This window comes from Mus caroli, chromosome 11 (assembly GCF_900094665.2).
Source record: "Mus caroli chromosome 11, CAROLI_EIJ_v1.1, whole genome shotgun sequence".
Lineage (NCBI taxonomy): Eukaryota > Metazoa > Chordata > Mammalia > Rodentia > Muridae > Mus > Mus caroli.
Window position 1 is genome coordinate 52,064,324 of NC_034580.1, and position 21,770 is coordinate 52,086,093.

Consider the following 21,770-nt stretch of genomic DNA (forward strand, 5'->3'; position numbering starts at 1 on the left):
ACAATGGTGTTTAGAACAATGGAATTGGCAGTTAGGGATACGTTATCAAATATGCAGCATGGCTTGAAGAAAATCATGACAATGAAGATTAATAGCAAAAACTTTTAAAGAGCCGTAATTAACATCATGGCATCCTTAAACACATTAGATAATGGTATGAATAAGATAGAGAAAGAAAATGCACAACTTACCAAATAGTACCCTCATGGGTTTTTAATAAAATAGCAAAGGAAATTGGAAAATGATTTAATTAAACCTATTTAGTAGATGTACTGGGGAAAGAGAGTTAGCTGGATCTCACAATTTCCTAGCATGCAAAGAGCGAATGCCTTTATTTCCCTTCTTAATCAAGACCACACTTCTCTATTGACCAAGTCTATGCTCCTGCATTGCGGAGAAATCAAGTCTAGTAACTATGAGTCTCTTTCATGATTAGGACGTCCTAGGGGTCAATGTTATGATTCCCAGCATGCAATCTTGCATTGGAAGTGAGATGTCAGCTCCTGAATGTACATTGGTCCCCAAGTAACTTCCTGGTTTGGGTTCTTGTGGTGACTATTGAAAAAGGAAGTGTGTACCTGTTCTATTCCTGGGTTATGAGTGTGGGGATGGAGAGTCCCATCAGCTTGATTATGTGTGACCCAGGACTGGCTCTACTAACATTGTCATCAGGCTTGCTGGTGACAAAGCTGAACTGTGTTTCTGTTTGAACAAATCACCATCCTACTTGGCCTTCATTATGCTGGGGAGGGAAAGTCAGTAGGGATGCCCGGGAGCTTGTTACAGATTGCAAGTGACAGGATCTGACCGTGGGAGATAATTTTCATTTCATTCTCTCAATCGCTATTTTGCGAACAAGATGTTCTTTTTAAAAAATCTCTGAAGAGTAGGGAAAAATCTCCCAACTGTGTGCTGGCTTTTAACCAGTGGCAAGATGGCTGTACTCTTACATGGTATATCGCCACCAAATGCTGGTTGGGTAGCAGAGCCAAATCCTGACTGGTACCATTGTATGAGCCAGTTACCTCTGTGTCACTCTGAACTGTGGCTTTGGTACAAGTTAATCTCAACTGATTAAAATCACTCCCTGGCAGCTGTTGCCTGCTGGTCGTGTTTCCCCTGGCTAATTGGCACACCTGCTTGAGGGACAGTATCTAGCGTTATTCATTCTCACGGCAAGAAAGGATTGAGCATCTGCCCTGGGCTGGGCATTTATGGAGATGCTAGGTGCTAGGACCCATTAGTTAACCAGATGGAAATTAAAACTGTTCCCATGTTCAGTGGTTGGCATGTCAATGGGAAGAAAGAGGACAAAAAGAACAATGAGGAAAGATGCTGTCAGTGGTGACAGGTGCTCCAGAGAAGCAGTAGGCTCGACATTGGACTGAGCCAGACTGAGTGTTGGAGGAAACCCAACTGGCGTTCTCCCACAAGCAGGGTCCAAAGCAAGGCTTCAGGAAGAAGCAAGCACTAGGTTCTAATCCTAGAAACACAGTAGCGATGCACAGTAAAAAAAAAAAGAGAAGGGAGGCACTGAGGCACATCCTCAAGAAGTCCCACCCCTCACTTTACCTCTGGATGTCAGTATGGACCAGTCCACCACCTTAGACACCAGCAGAGGATAGTAGGCTGGCATCTACTAACTCCACAGCTGTCCCTAGGCATGTGAGCCCAACATGCCTGGCCTCCTCTACATGCAGGTGGGGTGGCAGGTGTTTGTAGTTGGTACACAGCATGGAATAGCAGTGTGGAATGGGGAGTGGAAATAAAGAGGGCCAACAGTGTCTGCTGTGGGGCAGGAACTGGTTCTTCAGATGAGGGGACAGGAGTGAGCTCTCTGGAGAGATGCTATGCTAGCTAGGATCCTGATGCTGGAAAAGGGTCAAGAATAGAAATGGCATTGCTAGACCGGAAGCAAGGACAAAGGCTGGGTGAGACTGAACTGAGATTGAACTCCTCTATAAAACAGAGTTCAAAGGAGTCACGGACTGTCAACGGCACTGGTGGAAATGGGAGGTCTTGGAATCATTAAGTCCATTCTTTTGGGAATTGATTCCGACAAGCCTTAGGGTCCTGAGGGAGAGCCAGGTCCAGTGCACGGACCTCCACTGCCAGCTGTGGATTTCCCTACTGCAGGCACGCTTCCTCAGCTCTTTCTTCTAGTATTTCTGTTATGTCAGTGGACACTTTCCCTAAGCCATGGAGTCAAACACGCATGCGTTTTTTACAATCCCTGCTCATCATCCTCTAATGCGGTACTGATTATAATGGATAAAACATATAAAGAAACAAGTTAACACAAGCTGTGTGTGACCCAGCTTGCAGCCCTGTCTGACCTCATCTCCTACCAGAAATCTTTCTCACTATGCGTTCCAGTTACACCAGCTCCTTTACTGCTTCTGGAACATTCCAAGCGGCCTCCTACCCCCTAGGGCTTTGCTCAGTGTGCCCCACCTACATATCCCATAATTCACACATGGGACTCTACTTCTGCTAATGAGACCCCACAGGCAGGTCGTCTGGACTATCTCTCTCCCCATCCACAAACCCACTTTCCTTCTTCATAGACACATGGCTACCACAGAACACACACAGCTACACAGCATTGCATGCTATGTTTTCTTGTCTACAGTGTGATTTCCCCTACCAGAATGTAAGGTCTACAAGGAACGGAGCTTATCCACTCTACATTCTCAAAATAGTGTGTTTGGTGATGAGTTTGAGGGGGGGTTGGGGAAATGAGTGAATTATTTAACCAAAGATCTTAGCTCTGACCCCTCCCCTGTCACTAACTCAGTGAGCAGCTTTGTGGGCACTGACCCTCCCTTTCTGTCTTAGTTTCTCTGTGTGGCAAACAGACAAGTAAGCTGCGTCTTATAAAGGAGTGGAATGAGGCCACGGACATGAAAGTACTGTTCATTGTCGAGCGTATTATATAAATGCAAGGCTTTCTTTTAAGTTCAAGGCTTCCTGACTTTGAGTGAGTTTTGCTGAATTGGAAAGAAATTCCATTTGCAATCAAGAATTGTTCATGAATGACAGAGGTGGCCAGGCCTCCTCCAGGAGAACAGGTCCAGTTCACTGTACATGAAAGAGTGCAGTGTGAGGTGAAGGCCCCCACCAGAAGCCAGCCCCTTTCACAGACTTGCTGGTGACCTTGGGAAACTAGCAGGCACTTGTTCCCAGCACACTTCAGATATCTCCTCTCTCTAAAGGTGAAAGGAGGGAGGAGAAACTTCAGTCAAGGTACAGTATATAAGAGAAGGGGGGTAAATCTGGACCATTGAGATAACTCAGAAGAAAAGGGATTTGTCACACTAGCCCAGAATCCTAGTTCAATCACCAGAACCTATATAGATGTGGAAGAAGAGAATAGTCTCTATACAATTGCTTTCTGAACTACAAACACACACACACACACACACACACACACACACAAACACACATTGGTGCATGCAGCCAAGCACACACATTCTGCACATAATATTCTCCAAACACAACCAATGAGTTGCACATATAAACTCGTAGTGATTGTGATAGGATACACAACCCCTGCACAAGTTTAAGCCAGAAAAAACCCCAGTGTGAAGATGGGAGGAAGGCACGAATTCCTACCCTAGCCAAGAAGTTCTTGGCAACTCCTGGGTGCTGGGAGAGTCAGTGCCCTTGAAGAAAATGGTGCCTGGTAGGTTGTTCCTGTTTCAGGAGCTGGCCCCACACCCAAGTATATGCATAGTACAAATTGAATACAGTGGGTTAAAATGTAAAAGGGGGAACACAAAGTTACTGGATAGGGAAGAGCTGATCCAGAAGGAACTGCAGGAGGGGTCAGTATGATCAAAATAATCTGTATGGAATTCTAAAAGAAATAACAACAATTTTTTTAATCCCAGCCATTCATTGATTGTCACTCTGGTGACATGGTGTCTATTTCAACCTTTCTCAAACCTTCAGGCTCCATCATAAAAACAAATGAACAAAGTAACTTGGTCCAAGTTAGTGTAAGCCAACCTTCCTACATTCCAGATTTGCCATCTTGGCCTCTATGCCAACCTTGTGTAAGAAAATCTATGAGAAGGGAATTCGAAGGGTGCAACAACTGTTGTCTAGATTCAGTCTGTTCTGCCCTGTGGAGCAGGAGAGAAAGCCTCATTCATCTGAACTGTGTGAGAGACCTGCCCAGACAACAGGTTTTGATTCTCCCTTCCTTCCTCCACAGGGCTTCATGGACATTGACTTAAATAAGTTCAAGGAGAGTGGAGCCAATGTGACAGGCTTCCAACTGGTGAACTACACAGACACGATCCCAGCCAGAATCATGCAGCAGTGGAGGACAAGTGATGCTCGGGACCACACCAGGGTGGACTGGAAGAGGCCAAAGGTGTGAAAATGGATACCCCACCTCTGTTTTTTTTCCTTAACCATCTCCTGAAAAGCAGAGCATTCAGAAAGGAAATGGCTCTTCTAATAAGCAAAAGACAGCATTAGCGTGAGGGTCAGGCATCCCAGTGGGACAGAAGTTGGCAGCCCAAGGCTGGTACCATTGCTGCACATTCACCAAATATTCCCCAAGTCTTATTCTGTTATGCTCAGCATTTGACATCTGCTTTGTAGTACAAGAAGGCCACATGGACTTCAGCCATGATGGCAGCATCCCACCCAGCATCTGATAGGTGATTTTTGTCAGTGGAACAAAATACCAGAGCAAATAAATCCATGTAGAAAGAAAAATATATTTTGGCTCATGGTTTCACCATATGGCCAGCTGACTCTATTGCTTCTGGGGCTGTGGCAAGGCAAGAACATCATAGTAGAAAGGTACAACAGAGGGAAACTTCTATTTTCAAGGCATCCAGAAAGTGGGGGTTCTGGAAGGGGGAAGGGATAAGCTCCAGCCTGCAAAAGCACATACTCAGTGACCCACTTCCCCCAAGGGAACCCCTGCCTCCTGATTTACACCACTTCCCAATGATGCCATTGGGGTAGGAGTTCATTGGTGGGTTAATCCCTTGAATGTGTCAACTGATTATGTCAGTGTCCTTATGATACAGTTGCCTTCCAAAGCTCATCTCTGGGGACCATGCCTTCGCCATGAGGGGTTTTCTTTGGGGAGGCAGAAGATACCCGAGACTCAAACCATAACACAGCAGGATAGGAAAAGGGCAAGCACAGCTGCTGTTCATGAGAACTCTTTTCCTGAGACTGAGGGATGGCTCAGTTAGTAAAGTGCCCACTGCACCTGGCTGGATCCCCAACACCCATGTAAAGAGCCAAGTGCAGAAGCACACATCTGTAACCCCAGCATGGGGAAGGCAGGGGGATGAGGATCCCTGGATCTTGCCGATGAGCCAGTCTAGCCAAATTGTTGCACTCCAAGTCCAGAGAAAAGCCCTGTCTTAAAATTAAGGTGAAGAGAGATAGAAGAGGAGTCCTATTGTTGGCCTCTGACCTCAACACACAAACATACACAAGCACACATACATGAAAATCTACAGAGAGAGAGAGAGAGAGAGAAGAGAGAATCCTTCTCTGTAGTCACTAGCAGTCACTAGCAGATCTTTCACTTACCCACCATTAGCCCCAGGTGAGAAAACTGCCTTTCAATGCTCACAAGGGAGGCCAGACAATTCAGTTTCTATTCTAAGTAGGGCCACCATCTTTCTTTTCACTCCAGTGGCACTAAGGGTGGAAATTAATACCTCATGTGTGCTGACCAAGAGCCACAGCTCCGACCCTTCTGTCACCATCTTACTCAGAACAAGAAAAATGTCCCTCTCTTTGCAGACAGAGCCTCTGTGGACAGGGTGACACTGGCTCCCCACATTTGTATCCCCAGAAGACCATCAGAGAAACCTTCCAGAAGATGCACAGCAGCTCTCCTCCTGGCTCTGCAGTCAGCTTCTCATGGCACAATCCCACAGCCAAACCCTATTTTGTTTGATATTTGATAATGTTTGTGGATGTTGAGAACAGGCTATTGTCCTTCCAGGTCAGATGTCGTAGCATGGCAGTGGCTACATGAGACACTGTTGAGAAAGATTCTGAGGACATGTCTTGTGGCCTCAGACTTGGGACCATTGGTGAATCCTTGGCCCATGTTTCTAGGCTGCTCAGTCTATTTGTGAATTGCAGGCTGTGTAGCTCATGCACTCTTCCTCCAGTGATCAAATTGACTTAACTCTTTCTTCAAGACTCGCTGCAGTATCTAATTAAACAAGAATGCTTTAAAACAAAGATTGAGTCTGATAGAAGCTAACAAATTAGTTTATGACTGCCCAAGCAATTTACAAGTGTAATGTATTTTTTTTCCTGAGAAAATCAAAACAGGCAAAAAAAAAAAAAAAGAAAAGAAAAGAAAAACCCAAAAAACAAAAAACAAAGACTTTGCTTGTAATGGCAGCCCTTAAAATGTAGACTCAGGAGGAATAGGAGTTCAATGTCATCCTGAGCTACACAGAATGTTCCAAGCTAGCCTGTCTCAAAAATATAAATTAGAAGGGAGTGATTAAAGTGCTTTCTGTGTAAACATGAGGATCTGTTTTTGGATCCTCAGTACCTACAGAGAAAGTTAGGCATGACAGCATGTGCCTGTAATCCAAGCCCTGGGGAATCAGAGACAGGAGGATGCCTCGGGTTCACTGGCCACTCGCTCTAGCCAGTTTGTGAGCTCCAGGTTCACGCAAAGACTGTCTCAAAAATATGCAAAGGAGCAATTGAAGACCTCCACCCTACATGCATGCACGCGTATACACAAACACACACACACACACAACAAACGAGGAAAATAAACTAGGAAATCAACTAGGACCTGGGAAAATAAACTCATCCTATAGCTGTGTTGTATGACCTTAAGATAACATAGTAGGTAGTAAGTTTTGTCTCATTCATATCATACTGCTCTTTGATCAAGCGAGAAAAACCCTTAAGCGTTATCATTAATCCACAAGAGGGAATGTTTATAGAATATGCGATTTACCATGAAATAAACTGCACACAGAGATAATTAAGAGCTTGCTCATCCTGGAATATTATTTCCTTGACTGTTAGAAGAGGTGTTCTCCTTAGCTCCCAGTTGTTGACTCGCTTACGAAGGGGGCCAACTGATTTTCCATGTATTTGGTCTATGGATATGTCATAATTAATCTATGTATTTCCTCCCAATTAAACCAACATTTTTCAAATCACACCAAACTTTAAAATGCTGGCATGCCTTTATAGGTTACAGCTGGCCATGCTGAACTCACAGCTCTGGAGAGCTGATTTGCTAGACTGGTGAGCAGATGCCGGCTCCCTCTGACACCTGTCTATCTGCCTTCCTTCCCCAGTACACTTCTGCTCTTACCTATGATGGTGTGAAGGTGATGGCCGAGGCCTTCCAGAGCCTGCGGAGGCAGAGGATTGACATATCCCGCCGAGGGAATGCTGGGGACTGTCTGGCTAATCCAGCTGTGCCCTGGGGCCAAGGGATCGACATCCAGAGAGCCCTGCAGCAGGTAAGGCTGGTGGTGACTCCCTACCTCACTCTTGGGAGCCAAATAGGAAAAATCAGCATCCAGTTCAAGCAACCAATATGCATCACTCTAAAATGAAGCATATGCCTGGAGTTTGCAGTGACCACTATATTGTTTGTGTCAAATGTAGGGAATCCAAGTCAAACGTGGGACAAAACAGTCAAGAGACCATGAAAATGTGATGCCACTCCTTGTAGTATCAAAGCTGTATTCTCAGCTTAGTGGTTATACTGAAAAAAGAAAGCCATTGATTCCCATGTTTAGCAAGGGGATTTGACATACATGTGCAGGGATGCGGCCAAGGAGGTAGATGATAAGGGCAGATGCTTATCACAAGAGTATGAGGAGCAGTGTTTAGATCCCTAGCACCCACATGAACAGTGGGCAGATGTGATTGCCTCCCTATAATTCCAGCATTCAGGAGGCAGAGATGGAATCTCCACATGGGGCTGGCTAGCAAGACTAGCTGAACTCATGAGATCTGGTTTCAAGTGAGAGGCCTTGCATCAATATCTAAAGTATAAAGAAGCAGAGAAAGAGATTGGCCTGGGTTTCTACACATAAACATACACATGTGCATATGTGCCCACTCACAGATCTGTACACACACATACACACACACTAAACGCAAACTAAAAGAGAAAGGAAACCCTCAGGTTGATGCTGAGCTGTGCTCCTCCGTTCATTTTTTATTCATACACACTTCATAGCTCTGTTGCTCATCCTTCTGACATGACTTCTTTCTGTCTCAGCACCGCAGTCATCAATTTTGTTTGCATTTGAACTGTGAGAAAACAGGACTAGAAAACTGTTCCTAGCCCGATCGATTGGCTATGCAGAATCCAGACTCCACAGTGGAGAGTATGAATTTTAAATCACTAACATATCTGCTGGGGCTGCAGGGTGAGACAGTGGAATGATGGGTGCATGCTTGACATTCCTGCTTTAGAAGATTCTGGGGACTTGCCCACTGCTTGAATACTCTTGGAGGTCCTAGAAGTCTCTAGAAGTTTCTAGAAGTACCACAGCCCATGTTATAATTCTCCATTTGCTAGTGCACAGCTATCTCTCTGGTACAAAGGCAAAGAGATGGTAAGAAGAAGGCTGCACTGAGCCCAAAAGAGATGACAAAGCATGGGCACAGAGTGGAGCCCACAACAGCAAGATAGTTTGGCACAATTATCCGTCAGAATCCAACCCACCTTCCCCAACCAATGGCATTCCATGGGTGAGACCAGCTCCACCATTAAACCTACATTCAGCAGAAGGAATTGGACTTCAAGGAAGAAGAGGGACTTCTAAATAAGAGAGACATGAACCCAAAATGTATATCCACATGTACATAGCTCAGGCAATATTCACAACCTGGAGAAAGAATAGGGAAGTGACTCCACAGCCGTTCTTCATCCCTGGAGCAAAGCCTGGTGAGATGGAGAACATGCAGCCATGTCCTCCAGACTGAAGTGAGACAGCAGGCCTTCCTACCACAGCAGGCATCACTAGGACCTCAGCTGTGTCTCAGCCCTCCCCTGTCTCTGTGCGAGGCAGCTCCCAAGTCACCAGACAGTTACAACAGACACCAGGCAGGTTCCAGAATGATTACCAAAAAGGAAGTGGCTATTCCCAGCATATTTAAAATGCTCTTCCTGACAGCAGTCAAGACAGATCTGTCTGCAGTGTGAGTCTGGCCTCAGACAGGCCCAGGGACTTGCCCTTGGTCCCACAACTTTGCAGCTCCTCTGCTTCTCGCATCTTAATGACATCCCTGAAATTGTATTCTGACGCCACCATGACAGGGATGAATCTGGGAAGGCAATGTGGAGTGACAGGCAGTGCTCTGAATGAGGAAGCAAGAAAGACGGCCCCCACGTCTCCCTGAGCAACCACTAAATATCCATTCAGCTCTCTGGTGGACCTCTTTTTCATGAAAAGGAGAAGGCCAAGCAGATAGCACTCAAATCTCAGCTTGCCATACAAATGCTAAGAACCAGTATTCAGAAAGCAGAGGCAGGAGGATTGCTAGTTTCTACTTAACATGAGCTACATGGGAAATACCAGGAGGGGGAAAAAAAAGTTCTAGGAGTGCATTCATTTCCCGTATGGCCTCACTCACATCTTTCCACTCCCCCTCTGCTTCTGCCCTGACAGGATTAGGGAGTTGGTTGCCATGGTAAAGGCTGATAGCTTACTGTTTGGGAACTGAAATACATGTGCACCTGCCTTCCATGGGTAGTTCCCAAGAGCTGACTGTGCACTCCAGGGATAGAGAGGGATTAAACACTGGGGACAATTAAGTCAAATTCAGCCCATGAGAGGCTCCTTCAGTCTCTTTGATGAACAAACAAACAAACCAAAATGTTCTTCCCTAAGACCATCTGTCCATAGCAGACTCCTTTTCAAATCTGTGTGAATCACCTAGAATAAAGGGTTTATTGCCAGAGAAACCTTGCAGATTACCAGCCCACTTTGCCCCTCACTTTATAAATGAGATGCTAGACACAGAGTGGCTTGTGATGAGTCCATGATCACACAACAGCTTAACCACAGAGGAAGAGCCAAAGCCCTGCCCTGAGCCCCTCCTTCCATGTATCAGGCCTGTCTTATGACCCAGTAGATTACTCTCTACAGTGTTGACCTCTGGAGCCTTCACCCCGCCAAAATGACTGTCTAGCCATTTTACTTCTAGATCTGGTTCTTTACATAGCCATACCACCAAGAGACAACTGCCACCAGGGCCTAGGTAAACCCTAGTGGCATCCAGTCTTTGGAACCCAGAGATCTGCTCTAGAACTACTTGTCCCTGCAGTCTTTGGGTTACACAGTACAAAGGACCAACCCCACTTTGGCTCAGATGTTGCCATCTGGAGTCCAGTGTGTGTCTGGTGACACATACAGAAGTTGTTCTGAAGGCTCAGCCCAGTGCAGCAGCACAGAGCTTTGGGCAGTCTCTATGCACCCACATCCCTCACCACTGAAATTCCCCAACAAGGTGAAGCTGCCCCTGCCTGCCACCAGGAACGCTATTTAAAATATTAATGAGCATAAAACCTGGAAGCCCACAGTGCTCCAAGAAGGGAACACCCTGTGCCTGCTTCTAACTGGGGGGAAAAAAAAGACCCAAGTCACAAGTCAAGCTCTTAATGTGTGGCATCATAAGCCTTTAAGGACATATCTGGAGTCTTTTTTTCCAGAAAAAAAATGCATATTTTACTATACATAGTTCTGTATGACTAGGACTTGTGGAAATGTTGATGCTCCTAGAAGCCAAACCCAAGCCATCACATTCAGAAAGCTGACTCCCTCTTATTTATTGGGGCCATTGTCAAGGATACACAAGTGAAGGATGGAGGGGGCAAGAGGGATCCCTGCTTTTCAGTACTCAGTGTCGAGTCTCAGGGACATGAAAACCTCATGAGCAGTAATAGGGAGACGCGCACTGAGGACTGAGCCACAGAGTCTTGTCGAGGGTAGGATCAGAAAGCACAGCCAGAGTGTGGTCATCTGCAGAGCTGGATTCATGCAACCTGGAATCCTTGAGAGATGCTAGGAACAAAGCTCCCTGAGGAAGCATTTGCATGGCCTGGCATGCTTGAGGCCTTGGGGTCTACCCCAAACACACACATGACACCTACAGAAAGCTAGAGTGAGAACACAGGCACATGAGGGGATGTCACACTTGACCTTCAAGGGAATGTTGAAGGAAAGGGTGGGGTTCAAATCCTAGCCCCACCCAGAACTGTCTGGACACCACTGAGTAATTATTTTTCGTTTTTCCTAGGACTGGTTTATCTGTTCAAGGGAATCAGAACTCGTCCTTTTTATTCTTCTTCTCTTATATATTACATCCCCACTGTAATTTTCCCTCACATCCCTTCTCCCTCAAATCCACTTTTCCTCTATTTCCCTACAGAAAAGGGCCAGTCTCCCAGGACTATCAACCAATCATGCCATATCAAGTTGCAATAAGACTAGGCACATCCCTTCATATTAAGGCTGGATGATGCAACCCAGCAGGAGGAAAGGGGTCCCAGAAGCAGGCAAAAGAGTCAGTGAGAGCTCCTGTTCCCACTGTTAGGAATATCACAAGAACACTAAGCTACAGAACCATAACATATTTGAAGAGAACTTAGGGAAGGCAGACCTCTGTGGGCTCAGTCCCTGTGAGCCACTATGAGCCCACATTAGTTGAATTTGTGGGTGTTCTTGTACTGTTCTTGGCCCCTCTAGCTCCTACGATCCTTCTCTGCCTCTTTCAAAGGATTCCCTGTGCTCTGCCTAATGTTTGGCTATGTGGGTCTCTGGATCTGTTCCCATACGTTTCTGGGTGAAGCCTCTCTGATGATTATGCTAGGCTCTGGTCTATTTTCCATTCCTGTTGGCCCGTTCTACACAGTATACGTGTGGTGTCATCACTATCTCATCTGAGTAGTATCTACATATGAACACTCATGGCCAACACAACATTCTAGATATTTCAGTTATTTGAGAAGGAAGCCCAGATACAGGTTCAATGAGGAGTCTGCAGCTGTCCTTGGGTGCCAATAAAATGTGTCTGGAAATGCCCAAGGGGTTGTGGCAGCAGCAAGCAGGTATCACATACCACACTGTGCATGTCTGTGTGGCCCACTACAGCTGAGTGTGACAATCTTATAGAGGGGCCACTTAATAGGTGAGATATAGACACCAGCAGACATCAAGAACTCTGGATTTCTGGCCTGCCTCTACTGCTTATTCTTACCACCTAGCACCAGAGTTCTGGCTTCCCCTCGTGAAAGGAAATCATAAAATATAAGCATCGTGCCTCATGGGATTCCTGTGAATGCAGACGAAGCTTCATAAGTGCACAGTGCTTGGGAAGTGTTGGTAGTGTTGGGGTCATTCCTAGTAACAATAATAGCTAGCTTGTTGAGCATTTGCAAAGACATTTTTATCATAAAGTATCTTATTTACCCTTAAAATAAGCTTAAGACACAATTAACTCAAATAGATCCATCTAACACATGAGGAAACTGAGCCACATGAGATCATGCAGTGCCTTCTTACTAAATAGATTGATATTTGAGACCAGTGAGAAAACGCAGGTATCCATTTGTATTGTTACTGATGATCTTTTCTGTTTGTTTCCGTTAGTCTACCATCCAGTAACCCAAATATTTGCCCCACTGCTGTCTAAATAAGTTACTTAAACTAAAACCTGCCAACCAAGTTACCCACCTTGAACCTGAAGCACTGGAAGAGCCGAGCATGGGCCAGGATGACGATATTAGTTACCTTTTATTTCTGGGATAAAACAAAGCAGCTTATAGAAAGATGGAGCTTATTTGGACTTTCCTGGTCCAGAGGGATGAGTTTATCATGATCAGGAGTCATGGCAACATACACTCCCAGTGGCATACTTCCTCTAGCAGGGTTGTAGTACCACCTAAACATCTACAAAGGTGCCACCAACCTGAGACCAAATATTCAAATATATACGCCTATGGGGGACATTTCCCATTTAAACCACCATAATGATCAAAGTCAGAAGAAGGCAAAGTCACAACTTCTAGTCGTCTTTGTAGCTGCATCCATGTTTTGGTTTCTTTCTACAAAGGAAGGATGGTCCAGACTTTTCCAGGAGTGATGATATTGCCAGCTTACAGATGAAAGAGCAAAGAGCTTGTATAATTCACTCAGTGTTTTTGGCCTGTCATGGCCTCCCTACTGATACTTCAAACCAGGAAGGGATGAAAGGGTCAGCTTCAGAACAAGGACACACACACACAGAGAGAGAGAGAGACAGAGAGAGAGAGAGAGAGAGAGAGAGAGAGAGAGAGAGAGAGAGAGAGAGAATGAATCCTCTCTGACTTCTAGCTGAAAGAAAATCCTACATGACGTTTTTTTCAAGCTATTGGAGGGGAAGAATACAAGCAGCACTGGGCCAAAGGCAGAATCTCTATTTGTAACGGCTACAGACTCACCTCACCAGTCATAGGCAGGAGGGAACTGAGGACACAGAGTCAACAGGTCTGTGACGTCATTTCCTGGTCTCATCTTCAGCTGGAGGGTTACTCAGTCTCTACAGAGCAGCTGGCTTGGGTTCCCACATTGTCTACTGGACCTTCAAACTGAAATTTGAACTTGAAGGTACCATGCAAGTTCAGTCTGGCTCATTCAAAGAGACAATTACCATGCCGTAGATTTTTGGATCTGATACAAATGATGTTTCAGCCATCTGAGCTATCTATAAGGCCCTGCATGCTCTGGCTGAATGTGAGGTCTCTGTGGGTGTGTTCTGTTTCTACTGCACTTGTGCATTAGCTATGGTCACCGTAACATAGACAGGGCAGGAACTTTGTAACCTGGAGACTGAAGCAGGTGAATCACTCCAGGTCACCTGGCTGCTGGCAGGGAAGCCAGAGACAAATCCAGCTCTTCGGAGTTTAGGTATTTTATTATCTGGACTCACAAAAGAATTAAAGAACATTTTCTGATCATATTCAAGGCATCCATCCTAAGGCTGGCTTCTAGTCTGGACTCCTCCCAATTTATCAGTAGTGGCACCTTAGTCCCTCGGCTTCTCCTTCTTCAGTTGCTCATCTGAGCAGGCAGGGTGGGGGGAGTGTTTGGCTAAGGATGATGGGAAAATGTTCCATTAGAATGTCCTCTGACTTACTTCTAATACTTTCCTGAAGCAGTAAGAGAGAATGGATTGACCCAATTAGGTAAGGGTATACTCTCTTGGGGTTTGAAGTTTTACCAAAAAAGAAGAAGAAGAAGAAGAAGAAGAAGAAGAAGAAGAAGAAGAAGAAGAAGAAGAAGAAGAAGAAGAAGAAGAAGAAGAAGAAGAAGAAGAAGAANGAAGAAGAAGAAGAAGAAGAAGAAGAAGAAGAAGAAGAAGAAGAAGAAGAAGAAGAAGAAGAAGAAGAAGAAGAAGAAGAAGAAAGAAAGAAAAAAACACTTGGCATGTTGGTCTATGTCTCGGCTAGGTGTTTCCAGGCTGTTGGTGTGTTACTCAAGAAGAAAACCAAGGCTCCCAGAGACTGTAAAGCAGCAAGAACATGGTACTCAAAGAAGAGTGTGAGCACAAGTCAGGAAGAAATTCACTGTCAGAACTGTCAGAGAGCCACATGACTGAGGGTGCCCTGAGTCTTCCTTCATATGGGGTTCAAAGGTTCAGAGCTTGGTGACTAGGAGTGTGCTTTGAGTGGTTTTCTACTTTGACTGACAGACTCAGATCAATCTGTCTTAGCTCCCTGTGAATGTTCCTTCTCATCATGCATCTGATCTCAATCACATATTTACACATCCAGTTATGCATGGTCATAAGACAGTAAATAGAGGAGTCCACCTAAGAGTTCACTCTGAGATCACAGTTTACTGTTCTGCACGGATATCCCCAACCAGTCTAGACAAGATTGGCCCATCTTCCTCATTCCCAGGATGTGTTCCAAGGTGTGTTTGAATAGGAGTGGGACGTTATAAAGGAGTAACTTGCTTCCATGGCTTAAACCAGGTGAATGTGCAGCTTGATGAAGACGGGGTCCTAGGTTGCCAACCGTTTTCTAAGTGCATTGTTCAGAGAGTATAGGATGTAGCCATAATCTAATCAAGCAGACTTCCAGACTAGGAAGACACTCGGGATACTTGCCTGTCTTGGTGTCACCTTCCTGTTATTCCATTACAGGAAGTAGATGTGGGGGACTGGGGTGGGGTGGGAGTGGGAGATGGGTGGGTTGAGGAGTTCAAGGTCATCTTTGTCAGATTCATATTAAGTTCAAAGCCAGATTGAGCTATTTAAGATACCACCTCTGAAAACCAATATACACACACCACCAGCAGCAACAACAACAATAATTATAACAAAACCCACAGGGGCAAACATGAAATGCAACTTGAGTGTGCAGCTTCACTGTTCAGCATTTGGCTCTATTTTCAGGTGCGCTTCGAAGGTTTGACAGGAAATGTGCAGTTTAACGAGAAAGGGCGCCGGACCAACTACACCCTCCATGTGATCGAAATGAAGCATGATGGAATCCGCAAGGTAAGGGCCACCTTAGCTGACAGGGCTGAGTGGAGGATCAGGCCACTGATGAGGGCCCTGGACACCTGCCTTGCCTACGCCTTTGAAGAGAGTAAGGAAATGTCAATTCTAGACTCTCCACTCTGCCATTTGAAACCTGGGATTTGGAGAAAGTCAGGTCCCTTCTCTAGGAATTGGTTCCCTCTCTGTAAAATGGGGATGCAACTCCCAGATTTTTTTCTTAGAGTGTTTGAGAACCATGGGATATGAAAACACTCTAAGCACAGAGAGGGAGAGCCCTGCATACTCCCTCTGCCCTTGAGCCAAACATTTGAGTGGCTGAGGCTGGAGACAAGCCAAGGATAGAGAATGAGATTTGGTCTCGATTTTTTGTAAGAGCCTGAAAATATAAAGTAGTAGATAGGAACACAGTGCCAGTTATATTCCTGGGGGTTCTGGAGGATTCTAGAGTGCTATTGAAGAGGTTCACTACCTTCTGATTGTCCACACTTACTCACAGTCATGCTCTCTTCTCAACAGAAGTCAGAGCGAAAAAACACATGTGCATGTGTTTTTATGTAATATTCATATTCATACTGGACCTTTTAAAGAAGAAATGTAGATCCTTCGGTCTTACTTGAACTCTAAGACCCAGTGTGATTTGGTCACTGTCAAGCTTTGACCTTTGTCACTTCCTTCGTGCCACTTCAGACACTCTTGTTTCTCTCAGTTCTGTGAATACACATGCTCCTCTCCACCCAGGAGACTCTTCACATACCTAGGGAGGATGGGCTCTCCACCCTGCTGCTGTCATGTGCTTTGTCAATACTTCCTCAGAAGAGCAAAGCCTGTTCCTTGGAAACACCATTCCTGGCTGCTTTCACTCTGTCTCTTGGCAGCTTCTGTGTCCCCTGCCCTCAGGCATCATCTCATATGCCTTACCTCCCTCCTTATGGTAAGCCAGCAAGGAGGCATTGTTGAAGGTTTTGAAGCTGGTAGAGGACTGTGGATCTTAGAGATCCTGGAACCAAAGCTTCAGATCTGGGATCTGGACAAGTTTTCCAAGTTCTTTGAACCTTAGACAGAGCTCACCATGCTGCTGCTGACCTTGTGAGCTCATTGAGATGATTCAAGCACCTCAGGTGTTTGGAAGTTCTAAATGCTGGCCCCGGCACCTGGAAAGCTGGCACCTCAGACACAGCATCCTCTGTGTCTCTGAGAAGGCACCTCAGACACAGCCTGTGTCACCGAGGCTGTGTTACATATCATCACCCTGACCACATTAGTCATTGAAATTTAACTTTTAATGAAATAAAATCTAAAAAGCATCAAGATCTGAACAGCCACATGTGGCTCCTGGGTGTTGGGTCTCAGGGTGCAGACATAGAGCATTGATGCCATTGCAGAAAATTCTAGATAGCTCTGAGGATACAACATCCTTGGCTCCCTGCACCACTGTAAAGCCCTCCTCTGCTTTCTAGTCTGCCTCAGCTCATGAGGGCTGGAAGATTCTCTGTTGTTGCCATCATAGATTGTTACAAACCATGACTTCAAACCACAAAAATATTTCACCTGATGATTCCACACCTGGATGGATTAAAAACTCAAGGTGCTGCCCGGACCATATTCCTCTCTGGTGGTGTCTTCTCTTTTGCCAGCTTTTTTTCTAGAGGCTTCTCAATACCTGTAGTGCCATCTCTATTCACAGGGGCATAAACATCACATCTCTCTATTCTACTGGCACAGCTGGGGAAGGCTCTACTCTAAAGAGTTTATTAGCTAGATGGGCCCCACTCAGATGGTCCAAGAACCTCTCTCCATTTCAGCTTGTGAGTCCTTTCACTATGTCACAAAACATGGTCAAACTCAATGTACGCAGTAGGGACATCTTGTGTGGGGAGTATTATTCTGCTCACCACCAGTAATTTCATCGGCTTGATCCTTCTAATTACTACTGCTAGAAAAAGAACGTACTTCTCCTCAAGTCCTTAGCTATCCTAACTGTCCTCAACTTCCATGTCTCTGAAATGGCAATACAAACATCATACCTAGATTAGCTCAAGGGTGTGTCTAGTAGCTGTGGAACATTTCAGATGCACACACTGGCATCTGTGCAGTCGGATGTGACTTCCTCAGCTCTGTCGGAGAATGTCTTTCTTGCTCCATGGATAAACTGAGACAGAGAGGCCCCACTAGGCTGCCCAGGGTCTCACTGAGCAATAGCTAAAGAGATACCTTATTAAGAGCCCCTGCCTCCCTGTTTATCTGCAGCTGCTGTCAAGCCTGAAAGGATCAAATTGACACAATCAGGACAGTGCTGGGGGACAAGGGCACACCAGGAGAAAGCTGCTGTTCCTGGAAGGGACAACAGACTCATGACCTCCTCCCCCAACCAGAGTGCTTTCAGATCCTCAGGAGAGCCGGGCTGTGGCTCTTACCTTACAGTGAAACACAGATGTTCTAGGTGGTTTGTAAAGGGCTGGAACAGTCAAGGTGGCTGCTCTTGGATACACAATAAGCAACTATGAACCTGGGTTGACCTCACAGTCCTCACAGTGAGTACTGTGGAGTACTGTCTCTTGCCAGTGAAAAAGGTTTGATACTTGTACAATGCATAAAAGCTATGCCTTTGCACCATTAAAATATGGAGATTGTGCCTGGTCTGGTGGCACAAGGCATGTGAACCAAGCACTAGAGAATATGAGGCAAGGGGGATCAGAAGAAGTTCAAGATAAGCAGGGGTTATATAACAAGAGAATAGAGAGGCTGCTGGTGAGGATTATCCTCTCCACGAGGTAATCGGACCCTTCCAATTTAAGCCAGATTCCTGTCTACCATTAGCAGTCCATTGAGGGCATGGGATAGTTTAAGAAGTAGATATGAGAGTCAGACATATGCTTAGTTATCATCCAGCTGTGTGTCATCGTTCTGGCAGTTGCTTAGCCTATCTAGGCCTACATCTTCAATTAAGTGAGAGGGATTTGGCTGGATGACCTCTAGTTCCTCTGAGCTCTAGCATTTGGATGACACTTAAAAGATTCCATGTGGTAGAGGTTTTTTTTTTTTTTTTTTTTTTTTTTAACCAGTCTGTCTTCCCAGTCACACCATCCATCTCCAGACTAGACTGTAGTTTACTGGAGAAGTGGAGTTAGGGACCTTCCTCATTCCATAAACTGCCCTTGGTGTGGCCTCGTTAATGATTACAGGACCTTTGCTGTGACGCTAATACTTCCCATGACTCTGTCTTCTCTAGACCTTTGCTTCATCAAGGACTTTCCAGAGCAAGCAGCTCACTATAGGGATGAGCAGACATTTTCACAAGCATGGCTGGGGGACCTATTTAGAAATGCAAATTCCCAAAGCAAGGAAACAAGCTAGTACCAGAGAAAAGTTCAAAGCTTTCTCCCCAGACTATTGGGTTCCCATACTGAATTGGAAAGAGCTGGGGCTTTAAAGATAGGTAGACCAGTAGTACTCTGTACTAGCCATGTGACCTTGAACAAGTCAATAGGCCATCCTGATCTTGGTTACATCATCTCTGATGCAAGGGAGGGGGTATGCCTGTAATCCCAGGGCTTGGAAGGTTGAGCAGAGATCATTGTCCGTTCAAGGGTAGCCTTGCTATGTAATGAGACCCTGACTTTAAAAGGGGGTTGGGGAGAGGGAGTAAGGGAGGGAGAGCAGGGGAGGGGATGAATGGAGGGAGAAAAGGAAAGAAGAAAGTTAGCTCAAAGGACTGAATGAGACTATACTTACCCTTCCAAAGTACAAGGTTGAGGAAAGCAGCCTCTGGCATGCAGGGGCATTCACCTCATATCCACTTGCTCATGTTTTAAACAACTCTCTGTCTGCCACAGAAACTTCACACCAGCTCTGCATGCACTGCACAGGCACATACAGCACTAAGAGAGCAGCCTTCAAACCCACAAGCAAGTGGCTGTGCCTGGGTTTTTAATCACCAAGCTGTTTTCAAACTTACTTTCTAGCGACTAAATCCTTTCTTAGAATGTGGTCTTAAGCATCCTTTGTCTACAGGGATCAGCCTTTCAGAAAATCAATTCCTCTGAATCTCTACATCCAGGACTTTTACTCAATCCGACTCCAGGCAAATTAATACCTAGGCTTTTCAAGAGTGACCTTGTGATGGTTTCAGGAGCATCACAAGGCCTTACCTGCCCTGTGTAACAAGAGCTTTCTCTTCCTGGTTCAGGGCTTCTGAGAAACACCAATCCCACCTGTATCCAGCTGACTCAGGACCAGCAAGCTCCCTAGGCATCCTGGTACAGTTTAGCATCCCACTGAGATGCTGCTAAGCCTCCATCCATCAAGCTTAAAGTTTCAGAAAGCAGATTTGGCCCTGGCTCTAGTGATGTTCAGTCTTAAGACGTCCCATTTATATGTATGACGTCAGGGTGGGCTTAGGAATCCTTCTCTGAATAAAACATCTTGCCACGTTGGGATGGGATCCCATAGTCTCATAGTGGCCATCCACAGGAGCATTGCAGGGCATTGTATTACAGATTATTTCATCTGGGGACCAGAAATGAAGACTCAAGCCCCTTTGCCCATTGATTGCATGGCAGACTGCTTTGGTGCTTATTGGTGGCACCTGACATTCGCCCCTTTCAACTTGGTTTGAGTCCCCCTTCCCTGGCCTGGGTTGGTTACTCAGTTTTAACCTTGTACATAAATGGGTTGGAAAGACCATGGTGACCAGAATCCCTTCTGGTATCTCCAATATCTTCTCATTGCAGGAGAAAACACAGCTTTCAATTCCATACGCCCCCTAGAAGTTTTAAGTCTGTGACATCCAACTTTTCACATACAAACTAATGTTAGCCTAGGGTCCAACCTCAATACAGCTATTCCTCCATCTTCATTAGCCAATCCAGGGCCCACGTCAGCTTCCTTGCCCTGGCCAGCAGCTTCCTCTCTACCATGGATCCCTCACTACAATGACCACATTTCCAGAGTCAGAGATGGGGAGTCTGTTGAAAATACAAAACAAATCATACTGCTTAGAACTCGTCACTGTGGCTTCTTACCTCCAGAAAAATACAGTATGCCCCCGACCTCAGCCCACAGAGCCCTGGGCATCAATACTTGCTCTTTTCTCTGGCTCATTGCTTTGTCTTTGTGTAGGCATTGCTCTTTTCCTTGATTGTTCCTTTGGCTATCCCTCTACCAAGCATCTCTACAACATATTCTGAGATAAAGTCACAATAAGGTTATTAACTTCAGCCTTTTAGATGTGCTATCTTGGCTAAGTGCTGTGGGGACTGTGCTCTGAAACCTAGCTCTTTATTCCATGGCAAGTTAATCTCTTGTTTGGTGAATGACAAGTTGTCATTGTCTGTTTGCTCGCTTATGTGATCTGGCTCATTAGAAGCAAAGAAACGTAAATTACAGCAAGCTATGATAGACGAGTTTGGTAGAAGTGTTTAAAGTTGAGATTAGTTGGTTGAGACCATGGGTGAGGTTCAGTCTTAGGGCTTAGGCTAAGGGTTGGGGTGAAGAAGGCATTGCTGTCCTGTTCTAGCTGTCAACATTTAGCAACAAATGGGGAAGGAAGACCTGGTAAAGCTGCTAGAAACTCAGAAAAGATCAGTCTGGAAAAGAGGCACATCCCTCAGTTCCTCCCAATGGGATGCCAAACAGGCTGGGGAAGGATAGCCACTTCCTGCTAGCTCTACCTGATGAAGGGCGAACAGGTTCGCTTGGTGACAGTCAGCTAGCCATCTCTACCGCAATAGGCAACTGGATATGACAACCCTCATTTGGGGAAGTGGGAAGCTGTGGCTTCAAAGGCAATGCTGGGGTACCCATGTACAAATTCAACCTGATGGCTGCAGGCAAGATCAATTGAGTCCACAGCTCTGTGATCACCTGCTCTTTAAACTTCGTCCACTTAAGAATATCCTCTCTATCATCTGGACTCATTTCCGACGTTCAAAGAATCTTTAGAGACAGATGGAAAATACAAGATCAAAAATAATAAGTGACCCCAGGAGAAGACTTCTCCTTGTCAGAATTTTTTTAAAATCCTCTCCTGAACAGTGGGCCCCAATCTTTACCAAACTCCTTACTCTGATTTGCTTTCAACAAGAATCAAAGTCCCCCGCACCTCCTCAGTTGAGAATCAAAGTCCCGAATGGTAATCCAGCCCACTGCCCAAAGGAAGGGACATAAGCTCTCATGTACAAAGTCTTTTCAGACACTTTTGCCAGCTTCCTATGCATCCAGTCATGGAGCCAAAT

General features: G+C 45.5%; 1 protein-coding gene across 2 annotated transcripts in view; it reads left to right on the forward strand.

Annotated features, from left to right (window-relative positions):
* The window catches only part of Gria1 (glutamate ionotropic receptor AMPA type subunit 1), a 321,785-nt gene that overhangs the window by 203,769 nt on the left and 96,246 nt on the right, over positions 1 to 21,770 (forward strand). For both annotated transcript variants that reach the window (XM_021178392.2, XM_021178393.2), the window contains exons 6-8: positions 4,220 to 4,381; positions 7,326 to 7,493; positions 15,430 to 15,534. In XM_021178392.2, coding sequence (XP_021034051.1) covers positions 4,220 to 4,381; positions 7,326 to 7,493; positions 15,430 to 15,534 — 435 coding nt within the window. The remainder of the gene's footprint in view (positions 1 to 4,219; positions 4,382 to 7,325; positions 7,494 to 15,429; positions 15,535 to 21,770) is intronic.